Genomic DNA, 27,405 nt, shown 5'->3' with positions numbered 1-27,405 from the left:
TATTACAGCCTGTTCAGCGGAAATCAACTTGCTTAACAACTCTCTTTTGGCGCCCCTCTGTGGATATTACACCTGGATAATGGAGTTCACACGTGCCCACACGCCCAACAACACTTACCGCTTTGGCCACTGGGTGCAGTGTTTCGAATTTCGGTAAACACAGACCAATTTTAGCTAAAGAAAAGTCAACCTTCTGTTTCTGATTCACTGTGAGATCAGTCTAGATGCTGATGCATGTTGACAGTAAAGTGTGTTTTCTTGTTTGTGTAGCTCCTAGAACCCTACAAATGTTTATTTTGCCCGTGTGCACACATGAGGGCCATGAACTGTGCTCAGTGGGGGGTTAAAACATACATGTTTCAGGAAACTTAGAGCTGGATTCAAGGTGGCGGGGCTCGAGATGAGGAGGCTTTTATGGTTTCTACTTTAAAATTGTGGTATCGACCACCACTGTCATGAAAAAATGAAATTATGCTCACCATGTTACAGTTTTGAAAAAGACATACACCTACAGATCAGAAGTGTTGGATAGTTGAATATACTTGCACATCTACATAAACACAGATCGCTATTTCTTAAGTGGAAAAGCTGGAGAAACTAGCGTGTTTGGTTTTGGCTGCAGTTTGTTTATCTGAAGCTCATATACAGTGTTTAATTAGTGGCATAATGAGCTGTGAAATGAGCGTGTCATTGCCGACTGGCCACTTCCTATAAATTCGTGTCATATCCTGCCCCTCTCTGCCATCGCTCTGAGTTTGTTAAAGCACAGCTGTGAAATAAGCATACATCTGCAGCACGAGATGTTCAGATTTCTCCGATTTTGAGCGAAGCATTTTGTGCATGTATCTTATTGCATATTGCATCTGACCGCCTCCACAACAACACATAAAAGCCTAATTTACCTTATCACTTCAGTAGCCCCGCCCAGTATCGGTGAGCAGTGAGATGGCAAGAAGAGAGAACATGTCAGTCAAGAGCAGAGAGCCAATCAGAACAGTGGGCATTTACTATCAAGTCTTAAATTTGAAGCAGAATGTGGGTGGAAAATTATCATGTTTTACAAATATATATATATATATATATCCCCTTTATATGTCTTTTGTGCAAAAAAAACATTTACTTGTATCATAAGTGAACCTCAAGGAACATATTGAAATAATAAAAAAGGAATGTCATGACCCTTTTAAAGCAGTGGCTTTAAATTTTTATAATTTTGGATCAAATTTTTAGGGTTGTGTGAAAAAAAACATTTTTTTCCGATAAATCACGATTTTCATTCGAACGATCCCAATATCGATTATTTAAATCACAAGATCGATCTTTTATCTTATGCCTGGGGTGCTCAGTACGTCTATCACGATCGACCACTTGTGTTATTTTGTGCCTTTTTTTTTTTTTTTTCAATTTCTAATTGTTTACTTGATACTGCTGTTAAAAACTGTTCAGAAAAGAGTTTTCTTAATATCTTAATTTAATATCATTGTTCTATTGTTTGTAGGCCTAATTGGTTTCTTTGTTTTTATTTTATTATGGACAGTTTACTTGTTTTTAATAATTACTTGAGAAATTGAAAGAAAGTTAACTTGAATTAGTTAGTATTTTGTTGTAGTATAAAAATTGGTATTGAGAATCATCAAATTGTCATGTGTAAGCAAAATGGATATTATACCTGATATACCCAAATTGATCGGAATTCAGATCAAATGGAATGGAAATCTGAATGGAATCGAATCAGATTGAATCATGAGTCGTTTTTGAGAATTGTCAATTTGCTTTCATATGTAAGAAAAATGGACATTATTACCGAAATATACCCAAATTAAATGGAATTGAATCAAATCGAATCAAATTGAATCATGAATCGGTATTGAGAATCATTAAATTGCTTTCATATGTAAGAAAAATTGACCTTATAACTGAAATATACCCAAATTAAATAGAATCAAATAAAATTGAATCATGGATCAGTGTTCAGAATCGTTCATTTGCTTTCATAGAAGCAAAATGGAATAAGCCTGAATTGGAATATAATCTAAATGGAATCTAATGGAGGGCTTGTGAATTGGAATCAAATCAAATTGAGAAATACATATCGATACTCAGCCCTACTGATTTTTTTATAAAAATGTCTTAACTTTTAAGTCAACTAGAATAGAAGGTGAAAGGTATTCTGAACACCCATCTGTGTTTTGTGTGTCTGAGTATATCAGTTTGTGTATATAGCTCCTGTATATATGCATGTGTGTGTTTCTGCATGCAAGCAGCATCTCGTTTGTTTCAGAGTTTATTCTGTGTGTGTTTTCTCCCTCTATCTGAGAGGCGAGTGTTGTAATTGATATGCCACATGTAATAAATCAGGTGGCCGTTCTGCCACCACTCGCCATTATCTGTGGAGACTAGTTTACAGGTCTGTCCACGGTGTGTGTGAATTTATGCTCCGCTTTCTACAGCAGAGGTGTTGTGAGAAGACTTGCAGAATAATTTTGTCCTCAGGCAGTGGGAAAAATGGGAATGAATTGAGTTCCATATGAACTCTGTCTCATGTTCCTTATGCTGAAATGTGCCCTCTAGAACTCTAGATCTTTCACAAAACCTGTCAAGATCAAGTCCCGCTCATATTTCAACCCAAATTGAAAGAATAAAAGTAAAGGCAGTACAGCAAATACTACCATTACATGCTGTATAAATATTTAAAATGGTTCAAGTTTATTTTTTTAATTTTTTTTTATGTATGACTGTAATAAATTGATAATGATGTTCTATGGCAACATAAAAAACATTTGCCAGCCTTGGCCATGTCCACACTAATTAAGTTTCAGATAATGCAAAATATAATTGCTTACTATACTCTACAAATAATAATAAAAAAAACATATAGGTATATATGTGTGTGTGTGTGTGTGTGTGTGTGTGTGTATATATATATATATATATTAGAGGTTGAGTGATATATCGGTTATACCAATTAATCAGTGCCAATAGTTGCTTTTTGGAATATCTGTTATCGGCAAAAATCTGTCGATAGTTGCCGATAGTTTATTTTTTATTTCTCCATGTTAATTTGATAATTACATTTTCTTTGATGAGGGGAAACGTCCCTCGTCACCACATACATCCTGTCTCCAATATATTGTGAATAATAATATAAAGGCTATAAAAAGCTTAATTTGATAAGTATTAAAAATAGAGCATTGTAATTGAGACAAGTCTCTGTCATTTCAAAATAAGAGTCCCTAGTGTGTATTTCAGGCTTGTTTAGTGTTAAGTCCTATGTTATGTACCCAATCTTCTTTTTTACTGATTATTATTGGTTGAAAAATAAACTACATGTGGGATATATATATATATATATATATACATATACACACCAAGCAGCCACAACATTAAAACCACTTGCCTAATATCATGTAGGTCCCCCTTGTGCCACCAAAACAGCTCTGACTCATCGAGGCATGGACTGCACAAGACCTCTGAAGGTGTCCTGTGGTATCTGGCACCAAGACGTTAGTAGCAGATCCTTTAAGTCCTGTAAGTTACGAGGTGGGGCCTCCATGGATCGGACTTGTTGGACCAGCACATCCCACAGATGCTCAATCAGATTGAGATCTGGGGAATTTGGAGGACAAGTCAACACCTTGAACTCTTTGTCATGTTCCTCAAACCATTCCTGAACAATTTTTGCAGTGTGGCAGGGCACATTATCCTGCTGAAAGAGGCCACTGCCATCAGGGAATACCGTTGCCATGAAGGGGTGTACGTGGTCTGCAACAATCTTTAGGTAGGTGGTACGTGCCAAAGTAACATCCACATGAAAGCCAGGACCCAAGGTTTTCCAGCAGAATATTGCCCAGAGCATCACACTGCCGCCGCCAGCCTGCCTTCTTCCCATGGTACATCCTGCTGCCATCTCTTCCCCAGGTAAACAACGCATACGCAACTGGCCGTCCACATGATCTTATGTGACCTTTCTGTCATGGCCAGCATTAAGTTTTCAGCAGTTTGTGCTACAGTAGCTCTTCTGTGGGATCGGAGCAGACGGGCTAGTCTTCGCTCCCCACGTGCATAAATGAGCCTTGGCCCATGACCCCGTTACCGGTTCACCGGTTGCCTTTCCTTGGAAATAAACTTCCGGCCAAAAGTACGGAATAACATACAGATTTTGCACTTATAGAAAGAAATTGGTACTTTTATTCACCAAAGTGGCATTCAACTGATCACAATGTATAGTCAGGACATTAATAACGTGAAAAATTACTATTACAATTTGAAAAAAATGTTCAGAACTTCTTAAACTACTTCAAAGAGTTCTCATCAAAAAATCCTCCACGTGCAGCAATGACAGCTTTGCAGATCCTTGACATTCTAGCTGTCAGTTTGTCCAGATACTCAGGTGACATTTCACCCCACACTTCCTGTAGCACTTTCAAGCATTGTATAGCCTTCATTCCTCAAAACAATGATTGACTGATGAGTTTCTAGAGAAAGCTGTTTCTTTTTTGCCATTTTTGACCTAATATTGACCTTAAGACATGCCAGTTTATTGCGTACTGTGGCAACTCAAAAACAAACACAAAGACTGCCTCTCGTTTCGAAGGCTGCATCCTCTGGAGGTCGCATTTGTCGGCCGCATACGACTCGTTTCAGAAGCGAGTAGGACACTCTGAATGCAGCCTTCGAATGAGATCTTCTTTCACGGGAATTTGGAGGATGCATAAGGTGTATCCTTCGTGGGCACTCACAACCCACAAGTCTTTGCTTCAACGTAAATGAACATCATATGTCTAAATAAAATGATGGCAATTTGCTCGAAATATGATGTTCAAATGCAAGTAATGTTAATTCGCAAGTTGAAGTACCACAGTAGACGGGTGTAGAGTATATAATATGTATGATTATAGTAATATATGATTACAGTAAAGTATTATAGACTAAAAGTACATCTGTAAAAAAAAAAGTTTCTCTCTACATCATTATAACTCTCCTAAAATATACCTTATACATTCCCTTCCAAAGGGACTTTGTTCCCTTCTCAAAGCACTCGCGCTTGTTAAAGAGTGGCATGCTCTCATAGCAACCATGTTACATTCTGTTTCCGTTTGTCCTACGAAGGCCATCTCATTTATACCAAGGATGCTCGGTATACTGCAGCCTTCAAAGGACGCGTCCTACCTAGCATGCAGCCTTCGAAACGAGACACAGCCAAAGACAATGTTAAGCTTCATTTAACAAACCAAATAGCTTTCAGCTGTGTTTGATATAATGGCAAGTGATTTTCTAGTTCCAAATTAGCAATTTAACATGATTACTCAAGGATAAGGTGTTGGAGTGATGGCTGCTGGAAATGGGGCTTGTCTAGATTTGATAAAAAATGACTTTTTCGGGGGCCTGGGTTGCTCAGTGAGTAAAGACACTGACTACCACCCCTGAGTTCACGAGTTCGAATCCCAAGACGTGCTGAGTGACTCCAACCAGGTCTCCTAAGCAACCAAATTGGCCCGGTTGCTAGGGAGGGTAGAATCACTTGGGGTAACCTCCTCGTGGTCGCTATAATTTGGTTCGCTCTCGGTGGGGCATGTGGTGAGTTGTGCATGGATGCCGTGGTGGATGGTTTGAAGCCTCCACATGCACTATGTCTCTGCGGTAACTCGCTCAAGCCACGTGATGAGATGCGCAGGTTAACGGTTGACACGGAGGCAACTGAGATTCGTCCTATTCATTTATATATATATATATATATATATTTTTTTTTTTTTTTTTTTTTGTTTAAAAACTCAGTTTTTAGATAGATAAGTATGCTATAATGGAGAGCGTTTATTGAACACTCCATTTTTGGTGGATAAATTGCCATTATAGTGTGGATGAGAGGCGTTAACTAAAACATATTAGTGTAAATGTGGCCTAAGATTAGAATGTGTAAGCAAAATAGACGGTGTGCTTCTGTGCTATAGGATCTTACAGATTCTTTGATTGTCATCATTTGACCTAGTGCTGATCATTTGAAGTGGGTTTCACTCGTGGGAAATCAAAGAATCTTAAAACGTAAGATGAAAGAAACCCTCGAGAGATGTTGGAAAATAATTCCTTTTATCTGTTGATGAGATTGATAATTCAGTCATCAGTCCTATCTGAGGCAAAAAGTTATTTTTCCCCTTTATGTTCTTCCCTACTTCCTTTTTCTTGCTTGCTCCCTTATACTATCAAAATTAAGTATTTTGTCATAGATTCACCCGCTTCCAGAACTTCTGCGTATAGAATGCAGGTCTGATCGCATTTTCTCCATTCCTTTGGCAGATAACAATAGGAGAGCACACAGATGCAATTTGTGTTGATATTGACGGTTGACTCTGTCATGAGCGATTCGCTCAAATGAAGAGAAATGAGTTTAGAGAAAATATCCTACAGGTTTCTGCCTCTCACCATTTTCCTTTCACAATGTTTTATAAGCACATGCACACAGTATCACACATCTTTTGATATTGTGTGCATGTGTGTATAAAACATAGCGAAAGGAAAATGGTGAGAGGCAGAAACCTGTAGGATATTTTCTCTAAACTCTTTATTTCGCATGCATTACATTACTGTGGTGCTGCCATGGTACAGTGATGTATCAGATTGTAACGTTTTTGCTGTAGTAACAATAAAATTAGGAGCTATGATAATATTTCAGAAACTGTTGTTACGATTTGTATCTGTTTTTTGTTTAACTTCTCTGAGGAAAAATTAAGTAATCCAAACTAGGGTTGCAGATTTTAAGAAATGTTCATTATCGACAATCGTTAACGTTAATGAATGAATATCGATTAATCGTTAACAATAGCAATATTAAACTGAGTGTTGAACATCTTGAAACTCAAAAAATACAAGACGCATATTTTTCTTCAGTTGATGCTTTGTATACAAAGTTTGATTTTTGACAATTAACATCCCTAATTCAAATTTCTTTAAAAGAAGTGTTGTCATTTCTGAAGCTGAATTTGAATTGTTCTAATAGTCTTCTGCTGATGGACAGAGGAACACTTTCCCTTTTCCCATCCATTTTCTCCCATGTTTCTGGAGATCTGCAGAATGATGGCACTTCCCATCATCTCGTCCTTGGGGAATGATGGACAGATTACCAGCCCTCAATCCCTTGTGCAGGAAAAAAGCAATGGAGATAAGAAATGGACTAAGAAAAGGACAGAGAAAGGAAAACATTCCTTCTACTTTCTCTCTTCCTGTCTCCTCTATCTCCACTTTTTATTTCCTTTATCTTTCACAGTTCTCATTGGCCTCCGGCTCAAGCCTGTTGCTGAGATTTTTCTGTTTTTGTTGTTGTTCATTTTTATCTCTGGTGAAGCAGGAAAGAGTTCCAGTGGAAATGGTGAAGGTGAACTTAGATTTGTTATTTTCCATTCCTGGGAAAATGAAAACAATTCTGTTGTGATACTTCTGTTGTGAGTTTGTGTTTTATTAATTTCCCTGCTGCAAATAAACCAGCCTTAGATTAATTGCTGGTCTTAGCTGGTCTTCTTGCTTGGTCAGACTGGTCTGTTTGGTGGTTTTAGAGTGGTTATGGGCACTTGTCAGTTTTGTCAAATGGGAAAACTAGCTTAAGACCATCTTGTCCAGGTTTTGAGACAAGCTGGACCAGTTTAAACCAGCAAAGACCAGTAAATCAGCTTGGTTTTAGCTGTTTCTTTCAGCAGGGTTAGCAGACACTTTTATCCAAAGACACGTCCAGTACATTTATAGGGACAACCCCCCTTGAATAACCTGAGGTTAAGTTTCTTTATCAAGGGTGAAAGGTTGTCGCCCCATGCAGTGTTAATAACTACAACCTTTGGGATACTAGCTCAGACATATATTTACTGTGCCACACAACCCCTTGGCCATCACAAACATCTACACTTATATTTATGGCCCTATTACTACTAATGCTCTGAGTAGATGGAGTTTAGCATAATATATATTGTAGAAACTGGCATAAATATAAAGTGTCCCATTAGTTATGAGGTCCACATATTGACTGTAAGGCTGAATGTTCTGTCACCACATCGCTACGGAAAATCATATACACCGATCAGCCACAACATTAAAACCACCTGCCTAATATAGGTCCCCTTCGTGCTGCCAAAACAGCGCCAACCTGCATCTCAGAATAGCATTCAGAGATGCTATTCTTCTCGCCACAATTGTACAGAGTGGTTATCTGAGTTACCGTAGACTTTGTCAGTTTGAACCAGTCTGGTCGTTCTCTGTTGACCTCTCTGATCAACAAGGCGTTTTCATCCACAGAACTGCCGCTCACTGGATGTTTTTTGTTTTTTGCTCCATTCGGAGTAAATTCTAGAGACTTGTGCATGAAAATCCCTTGATGGCATCAGGGGGACCTACACAATATTAGGCAGGTGGTTTTAATGTTGTGGCTGATCGGTGTATATTCATCCTGCATACATATATCAATGAATTGTCATAATGCATTGTTGTGGAACTCTTTCTAGTTTTATACTTCAATAACTGTGTTCTCAAGAAAAGAGCTGTGAATAAGAAAAGGGAAAGATGTGTAAACAATTTCCAGTTGACTGGAATACAGTCCTCAAGGTGACATTCATCGTTATTCTAAAGTTATGCCACAATGTAAAAGCATATTCATCTACACAAATCTGCTGTCAGACATTTTGTGATGATGGATGCGGTAGGCCCTTATTGAAGCGAGTCCAACTCTATAGCTGTGGTGTTGTTAGTTAAGAGTTTGTGTACAGTGTGTCTCCAATCCATCTTCACTCTCAGAACTAACAGTCTTAGTAATTAAAAGTTGACACGGTTCACCTCATTTGACCACACAAGTCTAAATCATTATTAAACTCTTTCCCCGTTTTTTGTCTTTGTCAAATGATGCATAATCAATTTGATATGTTCCATTTGCACTTATAATGTGTTTTCTGCCCTGCAGGACCCCTGGATGCAGAATTGAGGCGGATGTTGAAGTTGAGGACTGTTTTGAGAAAAGGCAAGGAAAGCTGGATCAATAAAGGTTGTTTTGCCTCCCTTTCTTGTTTGTTGATTTAATTTGAAAGTCCCAACTGAAGACAAATAACGTGGACCAACACAGCCTTTACTTGCGAGGACCAGTGCAGATATGTGGCCTCCCCAGGGGCCGCATTGCGTTATTCGCCAAGGAACGGTAATTCTCCTTGGGCTGCTTACTATCTACATATCTCTTCACCTTTCAGAAGGAGCTCCAGAACAATTTAAGTTCTTCTCGCCCCCAGACTGGGGTCTGACGCATTTAGCCATCCATAACAAGACAGGAGATGTGTATGTTGGTGCGGTAAACTGGATCTACAAGCTCTCTAGCAACTTGACCAAGTTGAGGAGTCATATGACGGGTCCAGTGTTGGACAACGAGAAATGCTATCCACCTCCAAGTGTACAGTTATGCCCCTATGACCTTGCCCCAAACAACAATGTGAACAAGCTGCTGCTAGTAGACTATTCCCAAAACCGCCTCATTGCTTGCGGAAGCACCTCGCAAGGCATTTGTCAGTTTTTACGCCTGGTTGATCTTTTCAAGCTTGGCGAACCACACCACCGCAAGGAGCACTACCTCTCCAGTGTCGTTGAGTCTGGAACAATGTCCGGGGTCATCATCTCAGGGGGTCACTCTAGCAAGCTTTTCATCGGAACGCCCATCGATGGAAAATCAGAGTACTTCCCAACCCTTTCCAGCCGTAAGTTGATGGCTAGTGAGGAGGATGCTGACATGTTCAGTTTCGTCCACCAGGATGAGTTTGTTTCTTCCCAGCTGAAGATTCCCTCGGATACATTGTCCAAATTCCCAGCGTTTGACATCTATTACATGTACAGCTTTAACAGTGAACAGTTTGTCTACTACTTGACCCTGCAGCTGGATACTCAACTAACTTCTCCTGATGCTAGCGGAGAACAGTTCTTCACCTCTAAGATCGTCAGACTCTGTATTGATGACCCCAGGTTCTACTCCTACGTGGAATTCCCTATCGGATGCACCAAAGATGGGGTGGAATATCGATTGATCCAGGATGCCTTCTTGAGCAAACCTGGGAGGCAGCTTGCAAACTCTCTGGGAGTGTCCGAGCAGGAGGACATATTGTTTACGGTCTTCTCTCAAGGTCAGAAGAACCGGGCCAAGCCTCCTAAAGAGTCGGCACTTTGCTTGTTTACTTTAACAAGAATCAAGGAAAAGATCAAGGAAAGGATTCAGTCATGTTATAGAGGAGAGGGCAGGTTGTCCTTGCCTTGGCTACTCAACAAGGAGCTACCATGCATCAACTCGGTAAGTCCACTATCTGATTGAAAGCCATTAAGACTGAAGACGTAACACTGAGTGGCTACAGCAATTTATTTGTTGGGTTGAATGGATGGGTGTGCTTTGGTAATGTCCCCTTAGAGAGTTCAGCTTTCATTATCTTGGTGCAAAGGGTGATTTTGATAGATATACACCGATCAGCCACAACATTAAAACCACCTGCCTAATATTGTGTAGGTCCCCGTTGTGCCACCAAAACAGCGGCAACCTGCATCTCAGAATAGCATTCTGAGATGATATTCTTCTCACCACAATTGTACAGAGTGGTTATCTGAGTTACCGTAGACTTTGTCAGTTCAAACCAGTCTGGTCATTCTCTGTTGACCTCTCATCAGCAAGGCATTTCTGTCCACAGAACTGTCGCTCACTGGATGTTTTTTGTTTTTGGCACCATTCTGAGTAAATTGTAGAGTAGGGTTGCAGCAGTATACCGGTTTCACGGTATACCACGGTATGAAAATTTACGGTTTTCATACCATGTACATTTGCTTATCTACGATATTGAGAAAAACAATGCAACCGGATGGAGAATCTCACTTGCGCTTGCGCATCTCCTTTCCTCCTCGACTGCCTGTCAGACTCGTCAACTTACAAACAGGATAATAATGGGCTCATATAAGTAAATATGCTCTTCAATTTTTAAAAGGGGGGGAGAGAAAACTTCCTGTGGCTTTTGTTGTTGACATCAACAACAAAAATAATGTGACTTAATGCATATCCGTGTACTTGAAAACCATGAACAAAACTATGCAACATAAAAGGAAATGCGACCCAGGATACATTAAATACAGGTTACGTTTTTACTATGGTGGGTCGCCACTTGATTTCCAACGTAAAATCTGCATCCTGAAGCAAAACCAGTTGAGAACCACTGAGTTAAAGGTACAGACAGGAGCAGTCTGGCGCACCTACAGTATATGTTAATTATTAATAATCATAGGACATTACGTTAAAAGCTCACACAGCTGATGTTATTTTTCGTTTAGTAGTTAATTTAACATGCTATGCTAACATGTAAACTAACATGCTTTAGTTATATAACATGTTATAGTTGCATGCTATTTTTTTATCATGTTTATAATTCGGTGTATTATTATAATTCTGTTAGCTTTCTTATTTATCCTTTTAAGGGTCATTGTAACTGATAATAATAATTGTGTAATACCTGATACCATGAAACCGTGATATTTTCTGAGACTGTTATCGTACCGTGAAAATCTCATACCGTTGCATCCCTATTCTAGAGACTGTTGTGTGTGAAAATCCCAGGAGATCAGCAGTTACAGAAATACTCAAACCAGCCCATCTGGCACCAACAATCATCCATGCGATTATCTAATCAGCCAATCGTATGGCAGCAGTGCAGTGCATAAAATCATGCAGATACAGGTCAGGAGCTTCAGTTAATGTTCACATCAACCATCAGAATGGGGAAAAAATGTGATCTCGGTGATTTGGACCGTGACATGATTGTTGGTGCCAGATGGGCTGGTTTGAGTATTTCTGTAACTGCTGATCTCCTGGGATTTTCACACACAACAGTCTCTAGAATTTACTCAGAATGGTGCCAAAAACAAAAAAACATCCAGTGAGCAGCACTTCTGTGGATGGAAACGCCTTGTTAATGAGAGAGATCAACAGAGAATGGCCAGACTGGTTCAAACTGACAGAACGGTAGCTCAGATAACCGCTCTGTACAATTGTGGTGAGAAGAATATCATCTCTGAATGCTATTCTGAGATGCGGGTTGGCGCTGTTTTGCTGGCACGAGGGGGACCTACACAATATTAGGCAGGTGGTTTTAATGTTGTGACTGATTATGATACCAGGGGTGGATCAGGGTGGGGGAAAATGAGAACTTTTCTTTTAATAAAGTTTTATCTTTTAAGTGACACGGCTTCATTTCACCAAAGTCAAGCAGCGATGAAGGGGGGGAGCACAGATAAAAACACTTTTTTTTTTTTTTTTTTTTTTTTTTTTGCTCATTTATTCAGACATGTCAGTTATCTGTACACATGTCAATTATATTTATAACATCATCGATTCGGATACAATTAAACTGGAAATGTACATAGATTAAAAAGAACAGGCTTTATTCACCACCAGACTAAAATGTAAGTCTTATTCACTAATATGCCTCGGTTGCTTTCTGTGTATTCTTTGTGAGTTAAAAGCAGCTCTTATATTCATACAGACGGGATCATATCAAACGTTTTGTAATGTGACCAAATCAGAGCAGAAAACAACACAAACGTGTGTAACTTCTGAAATGAGAGATGTATGCGGTGATGTACCAAGAGGTGTGTGCACTCGCTGGTCACACATCAGACTTGCCGGCGTACGGAGGTAAATCGTGGAAATAACATATTATAGTGTCCGCTAAAGTAAAATTTGGCAATGTTTCCACTGACTTGAGACCTGTATACACCTTTCCTATGACTTGGTATCGATCAAAAGCTTTTGATGTTTTTCTTGATATCGCTTTATGGTGTTTTTCCATTAACTGGCATCGTTTGCTCCCGCTGATGGTCACAAAAATGGTGACTGTGGGGAAAATGTGACATCACTGAAACAGGTCAATAGGTCGGGCAGTGTTTCTCGAACCTTTCATTGAGTACCACTAACACTACACATTTTGGATGTCTCCTGATTAGCTAATTAATAGTGTGTTTAATGATTTGAATTGTGTGTGAAATAAGGGAGACACCAAAAATGTGTGGTGTTAGTGGTACTCCACTAAAAGATCGAGAAACGTAGTTTTTTCTACATGCCTTTCCGTCTCGTCACGTTAGAGCGCTCAGCCTTTCTAAGTATACTCTTGATCGTGAGCACAAACGGATGCCTTCGACGCTTTCTTTCTTGTTGTATGCATCAATTTAACAAAATTGGTGAGGCTTATGCTTAAAACAAGAAAAGACTATTTGCCATTTGGTAAGAAAATAAAAAGTTGAATATCCTATGCAATTTTGTTTCTCAAGTAAATAGCTTGTTTTAAGGAAGTTTAGATATCTGTACTGGAAAACACTGATTAAGAAAACACAATTTAGTTCCTGGTCCCGTGATTTTAAGCAATGGCTCTGGATGAGACTACAGTAAAATCAATGACAGTAGCTTCAAAACTAGAATAATACCTTGTGTCTAATGGAGAACATCATTAAATTGTTGTAGAATGTAGATATCACAAGCACTGTTCCTGTCACCCGCCTCCTGTTTCTTTCAAACGTCCTATCTTTCTCTCGCAATGTCTTTCTCCCGAGTGCTTCCATTATTCAGACAGACAGGAATATCATTAGTGGAGTTGAGTAAATTTCATGAGTTACTCTCTTGCTCATGCTTTCTAATTCATTTAGTGAATCCTGATCCCATCTTCTCCGCCATCAGAGTCCTCTGGGACCACGGCTTGCTTTTTGTCCTCTCTTTCACTCATTCTCTTAATCTCTCTCTCCTCATTCATCTCTGTTCATTTCGCTCTCTTTCTCTTTCCCGGGGCTTTCAGTGGCAAAGAATGGCTTTCATTTAACCAGGCACTCTGAGATAAAGATGCCCATTTTTATTTTTATGTCTCATTCCAAATCGGTGTGATCTTCCTTTATTCTATCTCTTTATATTCAAAGTCTATCAGTACAGCTCTAAGCGGGTGGAATAATAGAAAATGAAAGACATTTTGCGGAACGAGAAAGAAATATAAACTCTGCTCCCAAACCTAGTGAGCTGCCTCACGGCCTGCTGCCTACGTAGGCAGCTGCTTTCCAAGGCGACATCTTGACCTGATCCTGAAGTGAATGTTATAATGAACAAGTGTTTGTTCATTTGACTTGATTGTGTCATTTACTAGCCTATATCGCTTTATAATGCAGTGTCCATCGCGTTAACAGCGCAAAATAAACACCGAAATGAGATGACTGGATTTTGTCACATTTTTCCAGCAAACTTTAGCATTCCCGAATACGTTGGCCAGCACCAACATTTCTAAGTGAAAACTCTGTGTGGTGTAACCTTCTAGTAAAAGTTATTAAAACAATTTCCATGCACCTTGAATATATGAGTGTACACACCTTAATCATTCATTTCACAAACATTTGCAAACATGCACTCACCGGTTACTTTATTAGGTACACCTGTACATCTACTTATTCATGTGATTATCAAATCGAATTACACTGCTGCCAATCGTGTGACAGCAGTGTAATGTATAAAATCATGCTGATATGGGTCAGGAGTTTCAGTTAATGTTCACATCAACCATCAGAATGGGGAAAAAATGTGATCTCAGTGATCAGACGGGCTGATTAAACTTCACGTTGACTGTTCAGCCAGTTGCCGCCGCCTCCTTGCTCGTCCTTATACTGTTACAGTCACATTGACCCGGAACATAGATTATGGAAAGTGTCTCTTGCTCTGTGGGTCTGTTTCTGTCTCTCTCTCTCTCTCTCAGTGTGGAATGTGGTGTGTTTAATGTTTGGTTGCGCCTCTGCCCTGGGCAGACACATAATCAGCAGTCTGAACACACATACTCACACGTCTGTTGTTTATTAGTGTGTCTGTGTTTGTTGGTATGTCCCTTTGCAACCACATTAGTTGACCTCAATGGGAAAGTTTGAATGTGTGTATTTGCATGTCAAATTCAGTGTCATGTAGCTGTTAGTTTGCATGTATTTTGGTCTAGAACCGCCCAGTTAGACTGGAAGGGACCATCTGATTGACATAAGCTACCAACAACAGTTTGTTTAGTCAAAACTAGGAATGAGAGTCGTGAACAAAGTCTGCAATGCGGCATGTTTGTTTGTAGTCAGGTTATGTAGTTATGTAGTCAGTTATGTCATCATTTGGCTCTCAAGTATGTGGAAAGCGATCCGGTTCTGAGAGCGGTTCTGAACTTAAAGCCTGGGTTTAAAATCACATATTGGATGTAAGAGCAGAAAGAGTTCGCCAAGTGAATAAATGACCTGCTGACTCCTTCCTTTTTCTTCTCTTTCGTTTCTTCCTGCTGTGAGGTAGAGACCCATCTGAACGGATTAACACAGAAAGAAAAACACAGAGAAAGATGAGGCGAAGACAAAAGACTAAAGAGAATGGTCATTGATGTGAGCCTGAACGGCAAGCAGTTAAAGGACACACAAATGCACAAAATCTTTAGTGTATTCTGCGCTGAATATGGGGGAAATCTGCGTAATTCGGTAGTTAAAATAGTTTGAACCCAAATCACAAAGAATTATGAGATTAGATGCTGCCAAGTCAAACTATGAGTGGAAAATCTCACATTGTTACTTTTTTATCTTTGAAATGAAGCCTGTCGACTTTTTTAGTAGCTGATAACATGATCAATTAAGCTAAGCCACATTTATTCAAAATTCCTTTACATTGAAATGAAAGAGAGAAAAAAACGCCCCCCCCCCCCCACACACACACACACACACACACACACAAGTGCTGGAGAATGTGTGGTATTTTGTGAATGCTGGAATTCTGCAGAGCTTTTATAGGAATTCTATTGACAGATTCCTTTTCTCTTTTCACCTATGATTTTGACGCATAACTGCTGGTAAAAAAAAACGACCTTAGAAAGGTGTCGGTGTCATTATTTTATTTCTACACAAAGATTGGTAGGTCTATTACTAAAATCAGTTGACTTGAGCACTCGTTGTGGCTTTACACGCCAGTGGTGTGAGTCCAAAAATGGGAAAAAACATGTTTTTGTCTTGTTTTTCCAAAGTTGGAGTGCCTATAACTCCAGAAATATTAAAGATATCTTAATATACTTTTAGATTTTGATTCAGAACAAACTTTCCTTTTTGCATCTTAATTATTAAGGCTTTGTATGGTGAAATCACAGAGATATGGGGCATCAATGTGGCTTCATGCATACATTGGCTCAAAATGACAATTTTCGCCTTTTGATTTTTGGAGCAAAAATACAGGTAAAAAAATAATCTTTGAAAAGTGTCAGCATCATTATTTTAATTTTACACAGAGATGGGTAGATCTGTTATTAAAATCAGTTGACTTCAACACCTCTTGTTGCATTATAGGCCAATGGTGCGAGTCCAAAAAACAAAAACAAAAAACACTTGTGTAGTTTTTCCAAAGTTGGATTGCCTAAAACTCAAGAAGTATTCAAGGTATTTCAATATCCTTCTGTATTCTACTTAAGAAAAAACTTTTCTTTGGGTATCGTTCTTTTTAAGGCCCTATATGGTTAAATCCCAGAGATATGGGGCTCTCAATGTGGCTCCATGCGTAAATGGGTAAATTTGACCCATTTTCAATGTTGGTTTGAAGCTAGTTTTTGGTACAAGCTAATTTAAGGTCTTAAGTACAAATAATGTTGAAAATAATAACAAAGATAACAATTAGGGGTGGGCGTTATGACCAAAATCCTATATCACGATTTGAGTCATTTTATGTCACGGTAACGATAAAATAAATGCCACATTTCTGTCTGATGATGTGCACCAATTGTTGTTGTTATTATTATTGTTATTATGATTATTGTTACAACTTTCCTCAAGAAACTTAACATCTTCTCAAAGCAATGCAAAAAGTAAAATAACATATAAATAAAATAAAAAATATCCATAAATAAAACACTTAATTAGGCTCTATAAAGAAAATATAAAATATCTGAAGGAATATGGCTGGTTTGTTCCCTGATATCAAACATCATTCGAACAGAATTTTAGAAAGGAGACATTTTTCTGTCACAGGAGCACAAATGAAGGGACTGGGATGACTTCAATACTCATGCACACTTGTGTGTTTCAGACTGCATGCGCAATACTCGCACAAAACACAGCTGCACCTGTTTGGATGGGAGGAATGTTTGGAGCGCGGGATGAATGTCACTGAGTTTGCTTGACGGTGGCTCAAGTGAAATTTCATGCTGCAGAAGTGGAGTCAGTGTCATTTTTTTCTCGTGTTCTAGACAAGCTTTTCATCTAATAACACATGCAGCTGTCAGTGAAAAACTGCGTTTCATTATTTCTCAGTCTCACGTGAAGCCCTGACCGCTGATATATGGACATACACAATGTACAAAACTTGCAAAACTTGCAAATCGCTGTTTTCTGCTCGGTATCACGTTTTCTAAAGCCAAACCAATTCCACACCACGGAGGACGCACTTTTTATTTCATAATCTCCTCTCATGCTCTCATTCAAATGAATTTGAGGAACGAGCAGTCGCACCGTCTCACTCCACTTATCTGACAGAGGGTGTAATGCGTATGTGTTATGTGTTATGTGCTGTACACATTTCTGGTGTGGAAATTTTGTGTTAAACGCAATGAGACGATAATCCAAAATCTATACATGTTTTGTTGGCAAATTTGTACCGGATTATCATGTCTATTATATTGCCCACCCATAATAACAATAATAAAAAATTTATTATTCATTAAAGTTAGCTTTGGCCATCAATTATGCATTTCTTTCCATAGAGGAATTGATTTGTAGTTCTAAAATTGAATAATTTTTTTATATGATTGTTTAAAGATCGTTAAATATTGTAAAAGCTACGTAATTTCCTTTTAAGTAAACAGTCTCATAACTGTGTCTTTATTGTCCGATTTTCAAATACTCTTTTGCTGCATTGAAGATTTTTCCCACCCTTAAACGGCAAATACATGTGGTTAGTACATGTCTGTCAGACAGTCTCTTCCTCTCTAAGTGGGCGGTTCTTGGACAGAATAAGATGCAGTGTGGACAGACTTAATGCTGGTAGTCAAAAGTATTGCTTTATAAGTCACTAATGTGTTAACTTTTTCCAATTCGGTAACTTCCTTGTCCTCAAATCACCTTTCAAAGGTTTCCTGCAATACACTAACTTTGTTTTTCCTTTTTGGCAGTCATGTAATAAATAACGTTACTGCTGTTTGTCTGTGTAAGACTTCCGCTGATATTGTTTTTAGGAAACACCCACCCTGCTGGTACATCTTACCCAGACGGTGACCTTCGGGTGGAGTCGCTCTTTCTAATTCTCTCTCTCTCTTTGCGTTACAGCCTCTACAGATCGATGATAATTTCTGCGGGCAGGATTTTAACCAGCCTCTAGGGGGCACCAGCACTATCGAGGGCATTCCACTCTTCATAGACAAAGATGACGGAATGACTTCGGTAGCTGCGTACGATTACCGCGGCAACACCGTGGTTTTCGCAGGAACTCGTAACGGCCGAGTGAAGAAGGTAAGATTTGTGCAGTTCCACATATGTGCTTTATTTGTATGTTAATTTCCTTGTTTTTGTTACAGAAGATCTTCAGTTTATCGGTTAGTAGAGAATGTCTGTCCTTTTCTCAGAGCGGGTTGTGAGATTTTATTATTTAACTGTTGGTGTTTCATATTGTAAAATTGTTTAAAGTGGCCATGCTGATGAGGTTTTTAGGCTATAAGAGTTGGAGAGCATGACTGACCAGGTAACCTTTTGCAGAACTATCTTAACTAGCCTAAAAATAGCATGTCACTTCTCTGTGGTTAAAAAATAAGTTTTGTAGATTTTAGTTTACATCTATTAGCTTTGAGGCAAATGATTTTGAGCATTCTGTGACAATTTACGTAAGAGTAGTTTTACGAATTATTTGAACAAATTTGTTCTAGACCCCCTTAAATCAAAATTAGATTTTTATTATTGCTGACTCATCTTGTATGCGGTGGTGTATCTAATTTTTTGTCCAATAAAAATGCTCTCTGATGTAAACTAAAGGCTATTGGCTACTATGGTTGCTCTGATACCAAACTTTGGCTTTGGTCGATACCAGCCCTGGTAGCTCGGTATCGATACTAACTCAATACTTAGGCAACAAATAAAAAAACTCTTTATGAAACTACACAGAAAATTATTGAAAAAAATAACTGCATAAAGTCTTATAGATACAAATTATGCCTTTTTCTGTTTTAATTTTTCTGGATTCCATGTTAAATGTTTTAATTAAATGTTATGATCAAATTGTGTTTAATCAGATATATACTGTACAACTTTAATCAAATGAAAATATAATACTTTTCTGAAGTTTTGCTTATTGCCCCCTGGAGAGCACAGGTGGTACTTCAAGATTGAATTGCTCAGATGTAAGGAATATTCCTTATCACGGTCTGGGGACATGATTACTTGCGTTATTTTTTTATATAATTAATCGCACTGAATTAACGTGTTAAATCGACAGGCCTACTTACAATATAACCATTTAGTATTATTATAATTATTACTATGAGTATTATTTCGACTGCTTTGGATATGACACTTTTATACAGTAATAATATTTTTTCTTTTGTAATGTCTTCAATTTCATTCAATCAGTTGAATAGAGCTCTCCTTTCAGTGGGACTTTTATTTTGAAAGATCATTGAAGTTCTTCCTGTATGTGACGGGTTCGTTTGTTATATCAAGTTTCCCGCAACTCGCGAGCTGAAATGTCCGAGCTGCAACGGTGAAAACGGTCATTTGAGAGTGCACAGCCATGTATACACTAACACACTGATCTGTGGCTCTGCAGATGGATGCTATTGGACACACTGCATGAAAATCAAGCATTAGTAGTGTGTGTTGCGTTTGTGTGCGTGCCTGTGTGCGTGCATTTGTGTGCGTGCCTGTGTGCGTGCCTGTGTGCGTGTGTGGAGATGACAGGTCAGTGAGGTGCCTGTGCCGCTCACCGCATATGACTATATTATTTAATTAAATGACATCTTTCTGCTGTTTAATGATCACACTTGGCCATATAGAGGCTTTTTTAATTATAGTTTTCAAATGGTCTTTGATTTCATCTCAAAACTCTCACATTACATTTTGCTAATGGCAGCATACTTTATTATGGTACAGAAATTAACAACATGATGATATTGTACTGTTTACATTTTTTTGGTGTCATGATATTTCATTAGTATAGCGTGCAACCCTATTGGCTACTTAAAAAAAAATGGATGAATAGAAACTATTCTTATGTAAATTGTTGCAGAATGTGCAAAAAAATAAATAAAAAATAGATGAATAGGAAGCATTCTTTTGTAAACTGTCGCAACATGTGCAAAAGAATATGTAATTTTTCGGAAAACCATTTGTAGATTGTTGCAAATATGTACGCATATTTACCCGGTTTTTTTATGAATGAATACATTTACATGTATTCATCTGGCAGACGCTTGTATCTAAAGCGACTTACATAAGAGGAAAACATAAGCGAATCATCTTAAGGAGACAGTGGTATGAAAAGTGCCATATTACAAAGTTTCACTAGCATCATAATAGTATTCAAAACAGAATAAAGTGCAACAGGAATGTTTTTTTTTTTTTTTTTTTTTAAATGACTGGTTAAGTGCTCATGGAAAAGATGTGTTTTTAGTCGTTTTTTGAAGACAGAGAGTGAGTCAGCTTCACGGATGAAGTTGGGAAGGTCGTTCCACCAATGTGGTATGATGAAGCTGAAAGTCCGGGAAAGTGTTTTGGTGCCTCTTTGTGTTGGTACAACAAGGCGACGTTCCTTAGCCGACCGCAAGCTTGTAGTGGGCGTGTAGCTCTGCATAAATTATTTTAGGTATGCTGGAGCAGACCCAGTGACTGTTCTGTATGCCAGCATCAGAGCCTTGAATTTGATACGTGCATCAACCGGCAGCCAGTGGAGAGAGACAAGGAGTAGTGTAACATGTGCTCTCTTTGGTTCATTAAAGACCAGAGGTGCTGCTGCTGCATTCTGGATCATTTGCAGGGGTCTAACTGCACATGCAGGGAGGCCTGCAATGAGAGCGTTACAGTAGTCCAGTCTAGTTATGACAAGTGACTGGACAAGCAGTTGTGTGGCATGTTCAGTGAGGAAGGGTCTTATCTTCCTGATAAAATCTACATGTAAATCTAAATGATCTTGCGGTCTTTGAGATGTGGTCTGTGAAATTTAGTCTGTTGTCGATGGTTACCCCTAGATTTCTGACTGATTTGGAAGGTGTTACTGTAGTTGCACCCAGCTGCACTGTGATGCTGTGTTCAACAGCAGGGTTGGCTGGAAAGACAAGGAGTTCAGTCTTGGCTGGGTTGAGTTGCAGGTGGTGCTCCTTTATCCAGGCCGAGATGTCTGCCAGGCAGGCAGAAATTCGAGCAGTCACTGTGGTGTTGTTGGGCTGGAATCAGCGTAGCAGTGGTAAGAGAATCCTTGTGCCTGAATGATGGGTCCCAGTGATGTTGTGTATATAGAGAAGAGAAGTGGCCCAAGCACTGATCCCTGAGGTACCCCAGTAAGTAGCTGATGTGGCTTGGATACCTCACCTCTCCAGGCTACCTTGAAGGACCTACCTGAGAGATAGGAATTAAACCAGTCAAGCACAGTTCCTGTGATGCCCAGCGAGGAGAGGGTAGAGAGTAAGATCTGATGGTTGACTGTGTCAAAGGCTGCAGAAAGGTCCAGCAGAATCAGGACGGATGATCTGGATTCAGCTTTCGCCCGCCTCAGCGACTCAGTGACAGACAGCAGGGCAGTCTCAGTGGAGTGTCCACTTTTGAAGCCTGACTGATTGTCATCCAGCAGCTTGTTCTGTGAGAAATATGCAGAGATTTGATTGAAAACTGCCCTTTCAAGTGTTTTTGCCATGAATAAGATGAGAGAGACTGGTCTGTAGTGTTCTATTTGTGTGGGATTAAGTGCGGGTTTCTTCAGCAGCGGGGTTACTCGAGCCTGCTTAAATGTAGTGGGAAAAGTGCCTGTAAGTAGAGATGTGTTAATTATGTGTGTGATTGCAGGTTGGATGGATGGAGAAATGGCCCGGAGAAGGTGAGAAGGAATGGGGTCAAGAGAACAGGTGGTGGGGTGGTTGGAGAGGAGGAGTTTAGAGAACTCAGTGTCAGCCAGAGGAGAGAACATAGAGACAGAAGAGTTGCATACAGGAGACAGGTGTTTGACTAGGTGTGGTGCTGAGAATGTATTGCTGATGGTTGTAACCTTATTAGTAAAAAATGTGGCGAAGACATCTGCTGTCAGTGATGTGTCTGGTGGTGGAGGGGGAGGGCAAAGAAGTATGTTGAATGTTCTAAACAAGCTGCGAGTGTCTGTGGTGCTGTTGATCTTGTTCTGGTAATAGGAGGTTTTTGCAGATTTAACATTATCTGAAAAAGTTGCAAACAGAGACTGATATTTACCTAGATCTACTGGATCTTTAGATTTCTGCCATCTCCTCTCAGCTGCTCTGAGGTCAGTCCGATGTTCACGAAGTACGTCAGACAGCCAGGGGCTGGGTGGTGTAGCACGTGCTGGCCTAGAGGAGATAGGACAGATGTTGTCTAGACAGGTTGTTAAAGTAGAGCTTTGTGTGTCTATGGCAGTGTTTACATCAAGTGTGGTAAATACATTTAGTGTGGGAAGAGAGGTAGAGACAGCAGTGGAAAGGTGTGAGGGTGAAAGAGAACGGAGGTTACGGCGAAAGGAAACCAAAGGTGGAGACTGTTTTAATGTAGATGGGAGGATCATGTTGAATTGAACAAAGTAGTGATCAGAGACATGTAAAGGAGTAACAAGAATATTTGAGTTGGTACAGTTACGTGTAAAAATGAGGTCCAGCTGGTTGCCCGATCTGTGAGTTGCTGTGGTGTGTAGTTTTTCCAAGTCAAATGAGGCCAGAAAAGTATTCAGTTCAGTGGCCTGGGGCTTGCCTTGGTGTATGTTGAAATCACCAAGAACCACAAGTGGCCTACCATCCTCTGGCAAGGAGGACAGCAGGACATCCAACTCCTCAAGAAAGTTTGTAAGCTGACCCGGAGGGCGATAGATGACAACAACATGTATTTTTTTGGGTTGCATTGTAGTAATAGCATGGAATTCAAAACTAGTATTGTTACATGGTGAAGAGTGTGGTGAAAAAGTCCAGTTGTTATGAATGAGCAAACCTGTTCCCCCACCCCTACCGGTGTGTTGAGGGTTGTGAGAGAAAGAGAAGTTGTTGGAGACAGCAGCAGGTGTTGCTGTATCCTCTGGACATATCCATGTTTCTGTCAGTGCCAGGATGCTGAAGGTGGACTGCGTGGCAAAGGCTGGAATGAAGTCAGCTTGGTTCACAGATGACTGGCAGTTCCAGAGTCCCACTGAGAAAGAGACGGCGCAGGTGCTGAAGTGCAAAGTGGCCGTAGGTTGTGTGGGTTGCATTGTGTCTTGCATCGATATTGTGTAAAAGGTCTGTAACAGATAACAGGGATGTGCTTTAAGGCATGTGTTATTCGTGAAGTAGACATGTTAGTATATAGAAGGAAAATAAGAAAAGAGATACAATAACAAGATACTTAAGTGCTATGGTGATTGGCGCCTTGTCGGTGTCCTTGATCGGTAGACTCGCTGGTCTTTACCCAAGTAGGTCTTCACACGAGGAGGGCTTTACACGAGGGCTAACACTTCCGCTGCCGCTTCTGTGTCAGCATTCAAGTCAAATATATACACGATGATAATGAGCCGTTCAATGAAAAAAGACACGCCTTAATGCTACTTAGCACAACAAAGCTAGTCACGTGGTCAACAGAAACTAAGGGTTGCGCGAGGTGACAAGCGCGACTTCCGTACACCGAAAATAAATTATGCTGCACTTTAGCAATAAATAATACTCTAAAACAAGTGAAGCACTGTTTATAGACATTAAAAACCACGATAGTTTTACACACACTGGACAACCAACGCTAAATCTAGCAGTGAATAACCTGGGACAAGTCAAAACAATATAGCACACACACAAACCAACCCACGTTTAAGCGACGCAAGTTCAAGACAGTCAACAAACAGCACAAGTTCAAGATGGTAAACAAACAGCACAAGTCTAGCAATGTATACCACTCTACAACAAAATAAAACAATGAAATAAACACACTTACACGCAACTGCAGACTCCTGTAGATTGCTTCTCCTCTGATTAATTTGTGCAAGAATAGTTTTATTAATGAAATGCGCAAATGTGTTTAAATAAAAATTTGCCTAGAGTTTGTCGGTTTTTTAGTCCATGTCTTTTAGATTTGAGGCTAATCTATATGTTAGTGTACCCCTAAACGTTGGCAAAATAAACTTTTAGCAGATATACACATTTTAAATTTACTGTCTTCTCATCTGTTATACTTGAACAAGAATTTTCTTTTTTTTTTTTTTTTTTTTTTTTCAATTTGGAATGGCCAATTCCCAATGTGCTTTTAAGTCCTCGTGGTTACGTAGTGATTCGCCTCAGTCCAGGTGGCGGAGGACGAATCCCAGTTGCCTCCGCGTCTGAGATCGTCAACCCATGCATCTTATCACGTGGCTTGTTGAGGGCGTTGCCACTGAGACATTCACGACATCCAACGTGGCATCCACGCTCAACTCACCACGCGCCCCACCAAGAACGAACCACATTATAACGATCGCGAGGAGGTTACCCCATGTGACTCTACTCTCCCTAGCAACCGGGCCAGTTTGGTTGCTTGGGAGACCTGGCTGGAGTCACTCAACATGCCCTGGGATTCGAACTCCAGGGGTGGAAGCCAGGCCACCGAACAATAATGTTGTACACAGAGACGTATCCCAATTTTGGTCCAACCAAATGCACTTACTGATGTTAACTAAAGCCTATTGGCTGCTTTAAACAATAGATGAGCTCTTTGGTATGTTCCACCCCAACTTCCTGTTTCACTAGGTCATACAAAGGAAATAAAGTTGCTCTCTTCAAGCCATTTCATGGGGTCTTTAATTGGAAATGGTAGTTTGGTGAAGTGACTCATTTTGCTGGTTGCACTGAGGTGTGAAATGTGAAGGATGTTGCAGGTGAGTGTTATCGTACGATGAGCTCAGAGTGAAGCGCTTTTCATGATGTTGTGAGTGTGTGTGTGTGTATATATATGTGTTAGTCTCGCAGCAGAAGGATTCACTGGAGCGACTCATGATGGATTCACTGAGATGTGAAATGGAGGACAGACTCTGTCCATCTTTGAGAGAGATGCACTGAAGATCTGAATGAAACACACAGCAGCTTTACATTATGTGTTATGACTGTTACAGTCAGAGCTGTGCTTTTTTTCAAGCAAAATCTCTATCTGTGTGTTTAGTTGCTCAAACAAATGCTCTCACATTTATTAGTTTGAGTTTCATCAGTTGTAGCATTTAGGGCACTTTCGTACTAGAGTCTTTGGTGCAGACCCGAGTCAGTTTGGTGTTTGGATGCACCCAAGCACTGAGGCTGTAGTAAATTATAAGTGAATTCTAGACCTGTAGAGTCAATCCACTAGACTTATGTGTTCTGGTCACTGGGCTTTCGTATGGCATGTTGTTTTGGATCTGTCTGGCTGAGGTGAACCGGCTTTAATCCTGCTGATTTGGAGCGGCGCAGCAGAGGGCACGTTTGGAGACGAGTAACCCGGCTTGGGCTCTCTCCGTCTGGGTTTACTGTGCTAGACCAGTCAGTCTGGCTAAATCAACAACAGATGGACAAGCCAACTGGGCTGAAACACACACATGCTGTCTGAACTCACAGTAAATTCAGTCACCCCTCATCTCTCTCTGTATGTAATGTTGTTAATTATGACTCAATATAGAACTGCCGGTGTGTCTGTGACCTTACATAATTAATGGATTGTTTTGTTGAGTTGAGCTTCATGTGGCCTTTCGTGTTAATAACAGGTATGTGATGGGTTTCTCAATGGCCAATATCTAGCGAAATCTAGAGATCAGGATGGGCAGTGAGTGCTATAATGGCAATATATAGATGATAAATACATTTTAATGATGCCAAATAATATGTACACTAAGTGCTAGAATTAAATTGCTAAACACTTACTAGGCCTCAATCATAAAACAAGAGCAGAACGAATTTTGTTAAAATCGTTCGTATAGCCATTTTTACTTAAGTTGTTGAATGACGGGATGTGCGAGACCAGTCGACTAAACGGTTCTGATGCTGATAGTCGACACTGGAATTACTAGTCGGTTAATATTTCCCCCCATTAAACTGATTATCCTGCACTATTCATTCAATTGTTTTCAATAAATATGCCTGTTAAATATTCGCTAACGTTGATTCAGTGAATGTGTGTCATGTTCTATATATAATGTACAATAATGCAAGGCAAGCACGTCGCAGATAAATGCCCCTTTTCTGTGGAATTTAGCTTCGGATTTGGAATAAATTAAGTATTTTTAATGGGTCACAAACCCCCTTTTTTTTTTTTTTTTTTTTTTTTTTTGGTTTCTTTTTAGACTAGTCGACTTCAAAATTTCCATTTAAATGTCAGTGAAATTAGTCGTTCAGCACATCTCTAGACGTAAAAATGGTAATCAATCATAAAGGTGTTCTTATCTAATGTTTTGCAGAATGTGGAAAAAATGCGTAATCGATTAGTTTGTAAAACTATATTAAGTATATCATCGCAGCATGCTGAAAAGAATATGCAATTGGTCTTGAATCCGTTTGTAGATTGACACAGAGTGCACAAACGAATCCTGTTACAGTTTACGTAAGAGTGATTTTACGAACGATTTACACAAATTTGTTCTGCTTGATTTGTTGCAGAATGTGGAAAAATTAGTAATTGTTCATAAAAGCATTCTTATGTAATTAATTATAATTAAAATTATAATTAATTTGTCGCAGAATGCACTAAAGATTACGTAATTGTTCGCAGAAATGTATGTAGATAGACGCAGGATGCGTGAAGGAATGTTTTACTCAAAATTTTTCATTCAGATAATTTCTGAAAGGCGTTTGTAAATCCGTTTTTACTTTAATTGTTGCATTATGCATTCTTTTGCGCATTGTGTGTTGATTTATGTAAAAATACATTTACGGATGATTCAAGCAAATTTGTTAATTCATGAAACGAGCAGAAATAATTTCTGAAAATCATTTTATTGTTGCATTTCACAAGAACGATAATCGTTCGTTAAAGCATTCTTATCTAATTTGTCACAGAATGTGCAAAAGAATCCTGTGACAGTTTACATAAAAAATATTTTACCAAATGATTGTTCTTTTGTGCATTCTGCAATTTAAGAATCATTTTACAAATGCTTTTCAGAAGTTTGTTCTGCTTAATATGTTGCAGAATGCTGAAAAATTTGTAATTGTTCGTAAAAGCATTTTTATGTAAATTGTTTCAGATTGCACTAAA

At 39.3% G+C, this 27,405-nt stretch overlaps 1 protein-coding gene across 2 annotated transcripts in view; it reads left to right on the top strand.

The window, feature by feature from the left end:
* The window catches only part of LOC127445892 (plexin-A1-like), a 176,326-nt gene that overhangs the window by 29,427 nt on the left and 119,494 nt on the right, over positions 1 to 27,405 (top strand). For both annotated transcript variants that reach the window (XM_051706360.1, XM_051706361.1), the window contains exons 2-3: positions 8,933 to 10,294; positions 18,325 to 18,507. In XM_051706360.1, the coding sequence (XP_051562320.1) occupies positions 9,119 to 10,294; positions 18,325 to 18,507 (1,359 nt within the window). In that variant the 5' untranslated portion in view covers positions 8,933 to 9,118. The remainder of the gene's footprint in view (positions 1 to 8,932; positions 10,295 to 18,324; positions 18,508 to 27,405) is intronic.

The sequence above is a fragment of the Myxocyprinus asiaticus genome, chromosome 9 (assembly GCF_019703515.2).
Source record: "Myxocyprinus asiaticus isolate MX2 ecotype Aquarium Trade chromosome 9, UBuf_Myxa_2, whole genome shotgun sequence".
In the NCBI taxonomy this organism is placed as follows: Eukaryota; Metazoa; Chordata; class Actinopteri; order Cypriniformes; family Catostomidae; genus Myxocyprinus; species Myxocyprinus asiaticus.
Note: the sequence above shows the minus strand (reverse complement) of the source record. Positions and strands in the feature narration are given on the sequence as shown.